We start from the raw sequence: 15,315 nt of genomic DNA on the forward strand, positions 1-15,315 counted from the left end.
CCCCGCGTTGCTCGCCGCCTCCTCCAGGCCCCTGAGCGGGGAGAGCGCCGGGGAAAAGAAGGAGAAATTCCCTAAACCCGCTCCGTGCCGTCTGCGACAGAGCAAGGGGAGGCCCAACCTGCCCTTCCTCCGCCGCCACCGGAGGACTCTTTTGTTACATCGCGGTATCCTTCCGCCGCCACCTCCCGGCCTCGCTTCCGGGTCGGCCATTTTGTGTGGCCGCGGTGGGAGGGGCGGGAACAGCCGCGGAGTGGAGGGGGGGGCGAGGGGGGCGGTGCCGCGCGCCGGGAACAGCCGCGTGCCTGGGGGGGGCCAGAGCCGCCGCGTGAGTGGGGCTGGGGGCGGCGGGGGGACCCCCTGGGGGGGGGGGGAAAGGGGAAGGGGCCCCCTGGGAGGGGAGGGGGTCTGGGGTGGGGGGACACCCCTGTGGGGGAGCAGCGCCGGGGGCCGGTTTGGAGGGGATGGGAACGGTCCGTGTGTGTGTGTCCCGCGGGGGGGGTCCCGTCGGGGTGTCTGTGTGGGGGCGGCACAGGGTGGGGGGAGCATCAGGGCCCCGAGGGGGGTCCCAGCCCCGGGGGACGACGGGCCCCTCTGAGGGGGAGCCGGGCGGGGGGGGGTCCTCGACCAGGGGAGGGGAAAGGGGCTCCTGTCCCCTATAAGGAGGGGGGGGCTCGGGAGTTTTGGGGGGTCCTGAGGCGGGTCTGTGGGGCTGCCCCACACCGGCCGCTCAGAGGGTTCTGGAGAAGCGTCCTCTTCCCTTTTACTTGTGAAATGCAGCGAGGGGAGGTGGAGGAGTTCGTCAAGAGCAGCCCAAGCTGCGGGTACTGGAAATAACTTTTATGTTTGTAAATAAAAAAAGAGAGGGAGCCTCAGACTTAAATCCCCCCTGAAAGCATCCAGCTGGGAAGAGCGCAGGAATGCAAGGCCTCCAAATAATTAATTTAGCGACACAGGTTCAGTTTAATACGAGAAGTGACTGTTTTTTATTAAGGATCTGGCTTCTCCTTTCTTTTCCAAACCCACCCAGGGTGGGGAGCGCCGTAAGCTCGTGGTTAACTCCGAACCCAGAGTTCGGTGCAACGAGTTGTGCCCGGAAAACATGCAAGTGTGTTCGATGTGGGCGATGAGAAGGAACGTTTGAAAAATAGTCGGTGTCCCACAAGAAGTGAGAAAGGGGGAAAAAAAAAACCCCAACCAACCCAAACTGGAAAGTCCTAAAGGGCAGAGGGGTTGTGGTAGTCAAACACATGGATCATAAATGCATCCGAGGTTCTGACTGCAGGGTGAACTCTTGAGTAACTGCTCTGGGCTCTTGAGTCCCAAGCTTTATGCTGCACGCAGTAACTGCACGCTTGGAAGAAGCTGCACATCCAAAATACTCTTATAAAGTGGGATTGTGGAGGGAGAGGATGCGGGCAGCGAGTCCTGATGAGGTTTAGGGGTGAGGTTTGCTGTTTGCCTTTACTTTCAAGGGCTTGCGCTGCTGATAGCTGGTCCTGTTCGTCACTGAGGACAGGCTGGGACGTTTCTCTTGAAAGAACAAGAAATAAAGGAAGAAATAGAGCTTTCCAACTATTTCCTAGAACTGCGATTGAAGGGAAGGGCCTCAGTGCTGCTGGGGGGCTGTTAGGCTGGGTGGCGCGGTGCCCGTTTGCACAGACGTTCGTTTGTAGCCGCTGACTGAAGGCGCCACGTGAGCGAACGGCCTGACTCGAGTCGGCCCTCGACTGGCGTCCCAGCGCAACCCCGTCGTGAGAAAACGCTGTAGTTCACTGTTGCCATCATCACGCAGTGCTTTATGGAGCTTGGAATAAATAGAGACGCTGCTGTGGGGTAGGTTGAGCCCAGCTTTTGGGTTCTGCTCCTTTTACGACCTTGGACGAGTCGCTGGAGTCACCGAGGTTTGTTTTATCCCCTCCCAGCAGAGAACAGGGATCGTTCCCCCAGGCTTAGTTGCTAGTGCTGGGGTCAGCGAGAGTGTCTCGGAGATTAAATCATCTTCTTAAAGTGCTTTTAAAATCAAAACGATGTTGTGCGTGGGGCGCCAACGGCTTTGCCGTTGCTTTTACAGGTTCTGCTCTTGGAACTGGATCCACATGGGCAAGTCTTCGTCTCCGTGCAAGGCGCTGTTGAGGTAAGTGGGATTTTGCAGGAGCTCTGGTGGCTTCTGGTGTCTGACCCGTTTGCTGAGCCTGTGTGCTGCCTTTGCTTGATATTTCAGAGCACAGAACTGAAAAATAGAAATATTTATGCCCGTTTATTGATTGTGTTGGGCCTAGTTCTGTATGGGAAGATGGCGTGTCCAGATGGGCACTTTTATCACGTCTCGGCCTCACCGCTCTTTTGTTTGTTTTCTGTTTGTTGCTTTTAAAGCAGCTTTCGGCAAATACTTGTTCCCATGTGTGAAGATGTCCTTAGTGGACCTAGGGAAGAGGTTGCTCGAAGCAGCTCGCAAAGGCGAAGATGACGAAGTGCGCAAGCTGATGGCAAGCGGCGCTCCCTTCACCACCGACTGGGTACGTGGGGGAGCGGGCGCCGGGTGTCTGCGCTCTTAGCGCTGGACCTGAAGGGTGCGGGTGGAACCCGGAGCAGTGAAACCAGGGCGTGGATGGGCAGAAAATGCACCTCTGGATCTCTGTGGTGGAGGGGATTCCAGATAAAGCACTTTAAGAACCAAGACGTTCCTCAGGCAAAGATGAACTGATGTTTGTGTAAGGATTGATCTCAGCCTGATGCCCGCGAGCACAGTGACAGGTACCGTGTTGTCCTGGCCACCGACAGGTACAGGATTCGATGCTTTAAGAGTTGCAGTTCCCAGCAGCAAAATGTCAAGTTGGAAGAACTGTTAAACCTCTCAGTAATAGGAAGTTCTTTTACAAATAGTTTATTTAATTGTTTAAACTTTCTCAATCAAGAAACTCATCTTTATGGGTTTTTTTGTTTCCTTAAAAAAAACCCAAACCCTGAAAACAAACCAGCCCATCCTGGGCCGGAAAGGAAATAAAAGCTTTAACGAAACTGAAGAGTAACAGTTGGATAAACAGGGAGGCCGAGAATCATGAACAAGCCATCAGTAGCCATTTTCCATCACCACTTGTCTTCATTTCCTGACTTATGAGTCGGTTCGTTCTGAGCTTTGCGAGGTGAAGGAATGAACTGCCCCGAGAGGCGGCAGAGCCCGGTGGCGCTGCGATAGTGCCCTTCTCTGCACAGCGGTGACCTTGCCTGTCGTGAGATCGGAACGGCAGGGCTGTTCTGCTCTGGCTTGGAAAGGAGGCTCAGGGCTGAGCGAGTGGCACCGTGGAGAAAGTAAAGCGTGTTTGATCTTCAGGTTGAAGATCCCTGAAAAGTCTGAGGTTTATCAGGAAAATTAATGGACGGGCAGCCCCTTATATCTGAGTGGAGGAAAAAAGGATAAATGTGTTTCTTCCAGAAGCTTTGTCGTTTTAATTACTGCCGGACGTACACGTGGTGATGACTGTGGCTGTCCTCTCCCGCTGTGGACTGACTCTTCTAAATTCACCCGCAGCTCGGGACGTCGCCTCTGCACCTGGCTGCCCAGTACGGCCACTACTCGACAGCTGAAGTGCTGCTTCGCGCTGGTGTGAGCAAAGATGCCCGGACGAAAGTGGACCGGACGCCACTACACATGGCTGCGGCTGACGGGCACACTCATATTGTAGAGCTGCTCATTAGCGTAAGTACAGCAGATTAGGTCTAACGTTAAGGCTGGTCTAAATCACCCTTGGAGTTGAGCGTTGATGTTGAAATGCACAGGCACCGCCTTTAAGACCCTGAGAGAGGATGGCGCACAAAGTAAAGCTGATTTCTTTCAGAACGGGGCGGATGTAAATGCCAAGGACATGCTGAAAATGACGGCTTTGCACTGGGCGACAGAGCACAACCACCGAGACGTCGTCGAGCTGCTCCTCAGATACGGAGCTGACGTCCACGCTTTCAGCAAGTTCGATAAATCGGCTTTTGATATCGCTTTGGACAAGAACAATCCAGAGACTCTGATCATGCTGCAGGTAGGTCCGGGAGGGAGAAACTTGGTGGTAATTCTCTGCCCCGCAGCTGCCTCTGTGCTAGAGCGAGAGGGATCCTGTTGTGTCCGGTGGGATCATTTTTTGTTTGCAGAGAGAACTGGAAATATGGAGGTGGATGAGGTTTGTTTGATTTCTAAATCGACCGGCGTGTGCCTGCTAGGACTCGGGGGGTGATGATGGGGTTTTATTACCACGCGTCTTGCACCATTGTACTACAAGTTTCCAAGTTTAGGTGGTAGTTTTATCACAGCTTTTTCACTGGTGGCCCTGACGTGCTGCAGAGAGAAATAATCTGCCTCTAAAATGTTTGAAAGATGCTAATCAGCACAGAAAGCCTGACGAATGTGTGCCTGACCCTGCTCTTTCCTAGGAAGCCATGCAGAACCAGGTAAACCCTCATCCAGAGAGAACGAACCCCTTCACCAACACTGTGACTCTCACCTCACCATTTCTTCTCACACCAGGAGAAGTTTTCAATCTGGCTAGTCTCGTCTCTTCAGCAGACGCCAAAACAACCTCAGGTAAGGTTTTACGTGACCTTGAGTGGGCAAGTTGTGAAAAAAGTTTCTAAGACTGCTTACCAGCAGAGGGCAGATGGTTATTTAGTAGAGGAAAAGTGGTGAAATCCAGCCAAACACACCCAACTACTGCTTCCTGCCCCGGAACATTTTTGCCGTCGAAGGTAACAAAGCAGATTTCTGGCTGATGTAAGTAAAGGTGGTGCCGCTGTGCGTGGCAAAGCTCTGCTGAGCTCAGCTGTGGGGCTGCTCTGTTACGGAGCTTGAGAAAATGGATTTGGCTGATTGCAACAGAGGAATAATGAGAACTGTGGCCTGTGCCAAATCCTGAGCGCTGCCGAGCGGTTGGGGAACAGTTTGCTTTGTTCTTCACTGGCTACAAGAGCTGAGGGGATGTTTCACTGTATGTAAATGTTGAGTAAGGAAATTGCAGAATAAGCAGGTCTCTTGGATATGTAGATTACTCCTTATTTCTTCTGTCCCACATCTTAGATGGAAATAATTATGTTCCTCATTGTTCTGTGAGCCTGATTTTGGTGGGGAAAACACTTTCAAGGCTGAGTGTGAATTCTTTTTGTGTAATTCCAATTTTCATCATAACTCTTAAAGTGAATTTTCTGTATTTGGGGAAATCCAAACCATTGTTTCTTTTCAGTCACAAGGAGGCTACCAAATACAAGTTTTGTGAAGCTATTTGGCCTCATCCTGCAAACACTTCTGCATGTGAGTAATTCTTTGGTTAGTGGGACTGTTCACATGCTGGAGAGTGCTTTGAAAACCCCTGGTTTGTGCAGTCCCACCCCGACCTCTCTGCCTGGGCCTGGCCACGGCCACTTCAGCCACGCTCCAGACTTGCTCTCCAAGCTGCTCGCAGCTTTGGGGCACCGACGACCCCTACTTTGGAGAGGGGAAAATGCGAGGAAAATGCAGCGTGACTGGCGCACAGCATCATCAGTCAAGGACGTTCCACAAACCCAAAAGGGGCATAAAACTTGGGGGGTTTGTAGCTGGGAGGACGCTCTGGCCACGGTCCCGGTGTCTGCAGACGGATCAGGCTCTGCCAGGTGGGAGTCACGGAGGCCAACGCCCTGCTGAAAGGCTGTTAGAAAACTGCTCATTTTAGCTTAAGCACGTTCACAGCCCGTTCGGACCTTCTCCTGGTGTGAATGCAGCCCTTCAGTTGAAATCATTCTTTCTCCATCTCCTCCATCCCTTTGATGTGGAAGTCAACCCTGTCCCCTCTCTGCCTGTTTCCCGCTCGCCCCAGTCCTCGGTGTGTGGGCGAGCGGCCGCAGGCAGCGCTCCGGATGAGCTCTCGGCCTCGTAAATCCCCGTCTCTCCTCGTACATCCTGCAGCGTAATCGTGCGGCGGCGGCAGCTTATTGCCCACGTGGGACTGGACTAAAATACCCTGGGTTTTTCCCCCCACGACACTTCAAGGATCAGTAGTAGCCGGGCAGCTTCAAAACAGACGGTGTCCCCTGCCCTAGGCCACGTCAGGAGGTTTTTTCCTCATTTCCCACAAGAGGGCATCAGCGACTGCGCCTTCATTATCACAAAAATCTCTTATTTAGCACTTCTAGTTAATAATTTTTCCTACCTCTCTTAAATTCCCGATGTCTTCCGTTATTGAAAAAGTTTTTAAATCCAAACAAGTACCTTTAGCTGCTCTGAAGAAAGCTGGTTACAAGCTGCTGAAAACAGTCACTAGTCCTGTGGTATTTTCACGTGCCCAGCCCACGACCTTTTGAAAGTATCATCGTTTGGCAATAAGCCCCTCAATAACCTCCTAAAATCAGGAGCTGGCGTGAAAGAGAGAAAATAGGTTGCAAGGGTTAAGGCGGGGGAACTTTAAATGAACTTCCCTTTGTGTGCTTATAATCTGTTTATCTATGCTGGCAATGAAGTACAGGATCTCTTTTTTTTTTCTCTTTTTTTAAGAGGAATTGTGGGTTTTATGCACTGAGTTTGCGCCCGTTTAGTTAATTTCCTGTTCATTCTTATGAAGTTGGCCTTTGAATAGGAGTTACTATGGTCAATTGGAGGAAGAAACATTGTTTTTTGGGAACCAAGAAGCCTTGTTTATCTCGTTCAAATCAATACCCCATTGCAGTAACCGGGGTCTTTCCGTTACCCAACCTGCCAGGGGAGGAAGGACGGACCCGCACGCGCAGCTGATCTCAGCGTTGGGGCAAAAGGCTCTGACCTGACTTGTGCTAAAACCTTTGGCCCGTGAAGTCGCTCTGGAGACTCTCCCAAATCGGGAAGAACTGGGGTGCTGTAATTTACTCGTGACAGCTGACGAGTTTAAGATACTCTTCAGCTTTTTGCAGTTTTTGCGAGTTGCAGTACGACGCGAAGCCAGGTAATTCCGTGCGTAGCAACCGCTCTGCACGACGCCCGTCGGGCTCCAGCATCATCAGGCAGCGCCGCTCGTCTGGAAGAGCCGCCCCTGTCTCCAGGGGGGAGCTGGGCAGCCCGGTGGCCCGGCAGGCAGCCTGCCTTCCCCTGCCTCTTACAGCGAAACTGGAGCAAATCGGGTCATGTGTGCTCTGCTTTTTGTTACGTGATTCAGAAAAAGCTTAAATACTTGCTTTAGGTTCGATTAAAATGATCATAAAATATTCAGCGTGGGTGCAGTCTGTGCTAAAGTAGCATCAAAGCCCTTTTACAGTCAGCAGGAGGAGAGGCACCTCCTGAAAAATGATCTGTACCACCTCCCTTTCTCCACTGACCGCTGGGAGCCCAGAAAATACTTCACAGCTGCTGTCTCGATCTCTAGAAGACCAGATTGTTGCGCTCTGAGTGCGTTGGTCGCCGTTGAGGTATGGCAGGTCCTGACAGTCCTTCCGTTTGCCCTCGTCTTTCCCAACCAGGTGACTCTCACGTCTCTACGGCGCAGTTTCCCACTTCAACAACCTCCGTGCTTGCCGCGCTTGCGGCCCTCGCCGAGGTATCGGCACCGCTTTCCAACTCAAACAGAGACCCGGGTAGGGGAAACCGGGCGGATGCCGGTTCAAATTTGTGTAGTTCTGGCGGGTATCTGGCCAGGAAATCAAAGGAAATGTGAGATGTGGAAGTAAATTTGCCTTCTTTAAGGGTAAGGAGGAGATGACGGTCAATATTTGTGAAGCAGTGGGCTGATTTTGTGGTGGGTTTTTTTTGTTAATCCCAGTTCAAATTTAATTAAAAAACCAGCAACTGTTACCAGTAGAAGTAACTTCATTTTTGTTAGCCAGCGTGTCTGACCCTGACGTGACAGTGTGTTCCCTTGACGTGCTTTAACAGTTGTATAAAAAAACCCCGGAGCTCTAGAGCGTAGGTTTGCTTCATATCAAAGTAAATGTAGATAAGTATTTAAGAAGGACGTTGAAGTGTTTTCTGTCCCCACTTTGCTGTAAAATGTTGGTAGTCAATGTTTTGAGTCTCTTGAGGCTTTGGTAACTTTTCTTACGGAAAGGTTTGGGCGTGTTTTGTGTTTGGGTTTTTTATGATCTTTTACGGTTTGTTTGTAGAGTGTAGTGTTTGACCTTTCATTAACTTCAGATTGAAGAATTTGATAAAGTTTATATAATCCTTTCCCCTTGGAATTCAGTTCTTTTCCCCAAAGCTAAGCATTTTTCCTAGAACCCAGAGACGAGCAATTTGACTTCCTCAAGCTGCTGGTGCCGCGCCGCCGACGCCTTGACCTGCGGTGCCGGAGTGTTTTCCTCCCTGGCACCCAGAGCGCGCCCAGCGGGTCAGACCCCCCCTGTTTCCTGTGCCGGGAGCAGGATGCAGCCGCAGGGTTGAAATCCTGATTATTTATACGAGCCATTAAGTCACACACAAAGTGTCCCAGGGAGTGGAGTCATCCGGCCACGCTAAATAGCCTCCTCGTGGTTGCCTTGGCCGTGCCCGTGCGGACGGGGCTCTTCAGGCACAAAGAGGGTTTTTTGCGTGTGGTTTGTCTGCGTTGGAGCTGGGGGAAGGGTCACGGGGGGAAGCTTGGCCAGGTCTGTCGGGCAGCTGCCTCCAGCTCCAGGCTTTTTAATTCAGTTCGTATGCTCAGGTGCTTGTACTTACTAATTTACCCCAAACCCGCTGGGTTTACTCCAGAACTAGACTTGTTTTGCTAAGGTGTAGTGGATTTTCTTTTCTTTCCCCTACTCAGACTTTATTTCTTAGTAACGCATTTCTCTGTACTTCCAGCTTGTTTTTCATAAGCAGGCATCCCAGGAGTCTCAAGCCACGTACTTGAGCTTTTTCACTTCAGTTTCTATTCGAGGAAGGGAGAAGGAAACGCTGACTTTTTTTTTTGGCGCTTGCTTTATTTCTCAAGGTAAGACAGAGGAAGTAGCGGAAGCAAATTCCATCGATTCTGCCCTACAACAAGTGGTTGGCAGCGGAGGGCAGCACTTCATCGCCATTGTGACCGACGGCCTTCCCCTGGGCAGCCTGCAAACGGCCATCCCCGCCGGCGGCCTCAGCCAGCCCTTCATCCTGACCATGCAGGATGGGCAGCAAGGTAAGGAGGAGCTGGGCTCGGAGGGCAGCGCTGAGGATTAACTCCAAAAAGACAAAAAAAAAAAAAAATATTAAGTGCTGCCTATGAGCCCCGTGGAGCCCTGCAGGGCCGGCGGTGGGTGAGACCTGGCTTGAGCCGTGCCTGACCGCTGGGCTCCAGGAGGGGTTAAAATGCCTCTGAGACTTACATCAGCAGTAAAGCTTGCCAGCCCCTTGTTCGAGGCTTAATACACGCTGCTGTGCTTCAATATTTTGCTCTTTGCATTAAAACCAAACACCTTTCGCAGAAATGCCAAGTTCAGCCGTTGTCTCTTCGGCAGCCGGGTGAAGATGATTCCTTTATCTCGTGGTGAACTTCCCTGTCTGGGAGTAAATCACTCAGCCGATGAAACTGCAGCCTGTTACCTTTAGCAATCACTCTGTTGTTCTTGTAAAACTTAGTATTAGGCCATTAATATCAGCTTAAATCTGCCTTTTCCTCCCATAACTAGTTGTATTGCCTAGGGCAATATAATCTCTCCGTTTTACAAGGCAAATGTAAGTGGTGCTCACTAAATCAGGGCAGAGCTCCAGAGTGCTCGTACAGTGATTTTTCTCTTTCCTCAAGGGATGTAATTCATCAGCCTTGTCTACCACCAACAAGTTTTTCAGCGTGTCCCAGGGATGCTCCGTTATTTGGATTAACGGTGGTGCAGAGGAGGAGGATTAGGAAGCGGAGCCGCTCTCCTGTAACACGCACACGGTGCGACAGCGTGAGATGGTTACATCAGTTCTGCCTGTTCACGGACTTCACGAGTGAAAAGCAATTCTCTAAACCTGTTAATTGTTCAGAATTATTTGCCAAATTACTACAAGTAATTCCTGGCTTGTAACCCATTCTTAGCCTAAGGAAGACAAAGGCAGAACTGTTCGGGTAGCGCTACCTTCGCTAGCTCACGTGGTGCCTTTCTCCTCCTTGGTTGGATGAATTCTTGCTACTGGCTTCCCAAAGTGAAAACCCCTGTTTGCAGATTTAAAATGTGTTTGTTCTCTGGAGTATTTGCAGCTCTTGCATGCGCTTAAAGCTGATTCAGAGCTTAGCCCCTGCGACCGTGTACTGGAATTTTCGAGAAGAGCTTTCAGTTCCTCCTGCTTAGCCTCTCTCGGCTATTAATTGCATTAGTGAGGCATCAGAATGATAGATTTTACGTCACATGTTTTCTGAGGTGCAAATCTTTCTGGATTCTGTCAGCCCCGCTGCGGTGAAATACTCGGGTATTTCAGAGGCCTGAATAACAAAAACTGGAGACCCGCTCCAGAGTTTCTCTTCTCTCCGGGGAGACTTCAGCGTTGCCAATCCGCAGGTCTCTTCTCTCCAGACCCGCGCCGATGCGCTGACTTCAGAGAAGTCTTTCGGGAAACATCTGTGCAAAAGCATGTCTCGCACTGTATAATTTGTCACCTTTTAATTTTTCAGTTTTAACTGTACCTGCTGGTCAGGTTGCAGAAGAGACTCTCGCTGAAGACAGAGATGACGCAGAAGAGGAGGAAGAGCCGCTGGCCAAGAAGCTAAAAGTGGAACAAAACGTAGATGACTGGGAAGACAAGGTAGATACTCCTGCTTGTAACTTGGATTGCCGTCGTCTCCTGCGTGTTCCTCTGCTGTGCTGGGGATGTTGGGCTCCTGTTCTGCCCAAACCATCTCGGAACAAAGGAGCGGAGCCCGGGGATGTCTCTGTAACAAGCGCTGCTCCGAGGTGCCCCGCTCTTCCCGCACACGCGAGCGGTTGAGAGCAGCGATGCTCAGTGCAGTGTAGGTAGGAGGAAAAGAGCCAGCTAAACCTCTTGTTGCCGTTTTGCCTGTGCTGAAGCTGTAGCTCAGGGTTTTTAGATGAAACGTGGTCGTTTGCTGAGATTATTTAGGATTTCCTGTAGAAGCACAACACATGGGTCGGGTGTGAGCCAAGGCTCAGCTCTCCCTAAAGCAGCAGGAATGACTCGCCATCATTCTCTGCCAGAGGAACAATGTTCTTCTCGTTTGCCTCCCAACTTTTCAGCACTAACAGCTCTGTAGTCTTCTTGCATCGTGGTCTCACCTGCTTCCAACCTTTGAAATTCTTGATGGTGAGATCCTGCGTAACCCCCCGGCGTGCCTCCCCACGCCACGGGGCTGACACCCACCAGCCAGTCGGGGCCTCCCCATGTCCCGGCTGCCTCCAGTGACGTGGGCTGAGCAAACCAGTCCAACAGAACTCGACCCGAGCACGTTTCTAGCGCCGCCTCAGAGCATTTTGCTTTTATAACTCGTAGCTGTCGGAGCGCTTGCACGCCCCGGTTCCTTCGTGTTGCGGGTTGGGCCTCCATCATGGGCTCTCTCAACTTTGTTTTCCGTAGGACAGCGTTGAAAGGGAAGTGCTGCAGCAGCAGCTGCAGGAGGCGAACCAGAAGGCTCAGGAATATCGCAGCCAGCTCCGAAAGAAGGAGCAGGAGGCGGAGGAGTACCGGCTGAAGCTGGCAGCCATGGTGCGGCAGCAGCCCAACGGCGTGGAGGTGACGGTGCTCGACGAGGTCGCCGAGGGGGACCCGCTTGCGGTAACCCCAGAAGACCTCAAGGAATCGGTGCTGTCCATGCTGCAAACGGATCAGCCCACTGATACCGCTGTGGAAACTGTAACCTCCTAATCCTTGGTCATTGACTGGGTTTTTTAAAGGAAAGTAACTTTTTTTTCCTCTTATTTTTTTTTTGTTTTGGTTCAATAAGGTGCTGTTGGCAAGCGGTGCTGAGAGCAGAGGGCTGTTGGCAGAGCCGCCCCGTCGCCGGGGTCGAAGCTTCCCCAGCCGCTCGCAGCGTAACTCTGCTTTCGGCGCCGTGCCAAAAGGTGCTTTTAAAGCTTGACCTTGAGGGATTGGAAGCCTTTTAACAAAATTTTAGCCAGCGAGTGACCTGACGGCTTATTTGGTGATGTCAATACCTGCTTTGTTGGGGAGTGGAAAAGAAATACCTCGTTGCCAAAGCAGCTGGCGTTAGCGCTCGGCTGCCTGGAAATTACAGCACTGAAAACTGACCTTCTGCAGTAACCGAGGTGTTCGCTCCCTTCCGCGAAGTCGAGGGACCGGATCTGGACCTTCAGAGAAAAAATAGTCTCTTGGAGTGTTGCTTTAAAATCTTCAGAGATGCGGAGGGGATTTCCCCTTTCAGCCAGAAAGTGAATTACATGTTCATTTTCTTCCAAAACCATGAATCTTTCTGATTGAGGCAACCTTCAATGCAAGAGCAAAGGCTCAGTGTCTGTCAGCCGGAGCGTGCACGATACCGGGGAATACCACGCTTCACCCCTGTTGTGTCAGGAACGGTTTGGGGGAGCTCTTCCCCTTAACTACCAAAAGGGATCACAAAAAATTCCTCCTCGATTTTACGGTATTTAGTCAAATTTGGTGCTGAACAGTGGCGTTCGCTGATTCTGTCTGCAAAACTGTACGTGCGGCGGCTGCTGCGAGACAGCTGGGGAGTGGAGTTGTCTCTGGAGATGCCGCTCCGGCGCGGATCCTCCTGGAGACTCTGCTGGGGCACACGGAGGATCAGGAGGTGATGGGTGACGGCCAGCGTGGCTTCGCTAAGGGCACGGGGGGCCTGAGGAGTTTGGTGGCCTACGCTGGGGTTATGGTGTTGGTGGGGAAGGGAAGGGTGACGTCATCTACCTGGGCTGGTGCACAACTTCGTGTGGTCCTGCACAACATCCTCATCTCATGAGTTGGAGAGAGGTGGATCTGGTGGACAGGCTGCTCGGGGGAGGAGGAGTTGGCTGGTGGTTGCACTCAAGAGTTGGGGTCGGTGGCTCCATGTCCATGAGGGAAAAAAAGCGGTGACGAGCGATGTCCTCAGGGGCCGGGGTGGGGACACGGCCAGAGGGACTGAGCGCGCCCTCGGCATGTTCCAGCAAGCTGTGTGGGGTGCTGGAGGGAAGGGATCCGTCCCCAGGGGCCTGGGCAGGCTGGAGAGGTGGGACGTGCCAACCTCACGGAGCTCAACAAGGCCAAGGGCAAGGTCCTGCCCACGGGTCGGGGCGATCCCCAGCACAAACCCAGGCTGGGCGAGGAGTGGCTGGAGAGCAGCCCCGAGGAGAAGGACTTGGGGGGGCTGGGGGATGGAAAACTGCCTGTGAGCCAGCAACGGGCGCTGGCAGCCCAGAAAGCCACCCGTGTGCTGGGCTGCACCCAGAGCAGTGTGGGCAGCAGGGCGAGGGGGGGATTCTCCCCCTCTGCTCCACTCTGTGAGACCCCCCTGCAGTGCTGGGTCCAGCTCTGGGGGCACCAACAGCAGAAGGACACGGACCTGCTCGAGCGGGGCCAGAGGAGGCCACGAAGATGCTCGGGGGGCTGGAGCACCCCCCTGTGAGGACGGGCTGAGAGAGTTGGGGGGTTCAGCTGGAGGAGAGAAGGCTCCGGGGAGACCTTAGAGCGGCCTCCCAGGACTGAAAGGGGCTACAGGAAAGGGGGGAGGGATAGGACGAGGGGGAACGGGTTTAAACTGAGAGAGGGGAGATTTAGGTGAGATCGAAGGCAGAAATTCTTCCCTGGGAGGGGGGTGAGGCCCTGGCACAGGCTGCCCAGAGAAGCTGTGGCTGCCCCCTCCCTGGAAGGGTTCAAGGCCAGGTTGGACGGGGCTTTGGGCAACCTGGGCTAGTGGAAGGTGGCCCTGCCCAGTCTAGATGCCCTTTAAAGGCCCCTCCCAACCCATCCTGGGATGCTGTGACACACGTCACTTTCTTTTTTACTAAACAGCTTTTAAAGATACTAAATCCTTTCCTAATAAGCAGCTGATCTTGTTACTGAAACGTTTGTATTTTTTTTTTGCTCTTTGCAGCCCTGTTTAGCGCAGGGACCCGCTGAGCCCAGCGGATTAGGGGGGTCAACTGCTTGGAAGCACCTCGAGTAATCGCGTGGAGCTTGATGATGAAAGATGATCAAGTGAAGTTTAGAAAAATACCGTCGGTTGCGGAAAAGTTTCAAGGGCGAGGAGAGACTCGCAGCTCCGAGCCGCAGCAGCTGGCCTGCTCTCTGGGGATCTCTGGCAAGAGAAAACTCCGGAGCTCGTTCGGCCCGTAGTTCATTGGTTTGGGGTTTTATGGGGGTGTTTTTGGTCCTAGTTTTGTAACTGTTGGCAGGATTCAAGGCAATAATTCAATTTCATGGACCTCCCATTGCATTTGTCCCTGTTATTTCCACGTGTGTCCGGATAACGCGGTTTTCTCTCGGTTGTGGCCTTTGTTAACGTCTCTTTGCCGATAGATCAGCCCCGACGTCGGAGGCGCGGACTAACGGGCTCGTAAAGGCGTGAACGTACGGTCCCGGCGCCGAAGGAGTTCCTCGCCCCGAGAGGACACGGTTTTCCGCCCCGAAGTGGGCCGGTTCCTGGCGGCTGGGCCCGAAGGGAAGGTGGGATCTGCCCAAATCCCGCCCGCGAGCGCTCGGAGGGTTCCTGTGCCTGTGGGAAGAGCTCCCCGAGCCTCGCCGGCTTTGGAGAATCAAAGTGCGTTTATTTATAACCAGTGTAGCTGTATTTATAAATAAGACTTTTTTTATCTTTTTTTTCCAAAAGATGTTTTGAAGAAGGCTTTAATAATTATTTTTTATGAATGAATATTTGGAGAGACTCGGTTCCTGGCTGTTGATTACTTTGGCGTTTCCTCGCTGACTTTGAGCACAAATTATGTTCTTTTGTTCCCCCGCACACGGACACTTTGGGTCTGTTTGAGCTCAAAACCTGCGTCAGAGGGGCCGGGACAGCATTAAAGTAAACCCAGGCAGGTGGTTCTAACACCCAGAAGCGTTTGCGGGTGTAAAGGGACGCTGTCAACTTTGGCCTTTACGTTTTGCCTGAAATTTGTGTTTCTTTGTGAATCTGAAGAGCTCGGCAGCTGTGCTGTGTATAAACGCTGTGTTGTGCCTCCCACAGCACCGCCATTCTCTGTTATTTCCACCCTCCCCCGAAAAAGGCTCAGTTTTGCCAAAAACTCCCTTCAGCTGGGAAACAAAACTTCCCCTTCAGAACAGGAGGGGAAAAAAAAAAAAAAAAAAGTCGGTGTCGCTGGTGGGGGGGGGAGTGGGAACAAACGCCGTGGGACTGGGGGTGTTCGTCGCGCGTCGCCTCGGGCGGGGGCAATCGCACGTTCCTTTTATTTTTAGAAGGGCCCAGAACAAAGCCGAGGAGAATTTGATCTCCGCCCAGCAGCTAGAAAGAATTTAAACCCGGCTGCGTCCTC

At 52.3% G+C, this 15,315-nt stretch overlaps 1 protein-coding gene across 7 annotated transcripts; it reads left to right on the plus strand.

Moving 5' to 3' along the window:
- Positions 1 to 266: 266 nt before the first annotated feature.
- GABPB2 (GA binding protein transcription factor subunit beta 2) lies at positions 267 to 14,710 on the plus strand. Of its 7 annotated transcripts, XM_074853003.1 has the most exons (11): positions 267 to 325; positions 2,072 to 2,134; positions 2,377 to 2,516; positions 3,530 to 3,697; positions 3,837 to 4,031; positions 4,420 to 4,570; positions 7,444 to 7,557; positions 8,889 to 9,074; positions 10,530 to 10,660; positions 11,447 to 12,638; positions 13,917 to 14,710. In XM_074853003.1, exons 3-10 carry the CDS (start codon positions 2,409 to 2,411, stop codon positions 11,732 to 11,734), a joined length of 1,341 nt encoding a protein of 446 aa, XP_074709104.1. In that variant the 5' UTR covers positions 267 to 325; positions 2,072 to 2,134; positions 2,377 to 2,408; the 3' UTR covers positions 11,735 to 12,638; positions 13,917 to 14,710. The 7 variants fall into 7 exon arrangements, with proteins under 7 accessions (XP_074709104.1, XP_074709100.1, XP_074709098.1 ...); XM_074852999.1 differs by lacking the exon at positions 7,444 to 7,557 and having other exon boundaries at positions 2,374 to 2,516; XM_074852997.1 differs by lacking the exon at positions 7,444 to 7,557.
- Positions 14,711 to 15,315: the final 605 nt, after the last annotated feature.

The sequence above is a fragment of the Strix uralensis genome, chromosome 32 (assembly GCF_047716275.1).
Source record: "Strix uralensis isolate ZFMK-TIS-50842 chromosome 32, bStrUra1, whole genome shotgun sequence".
NCBI lineage: Eukaryota > Metazoa > Chordata > Aves > Strigiformes > Strigidae > Strix > Strix uralensis.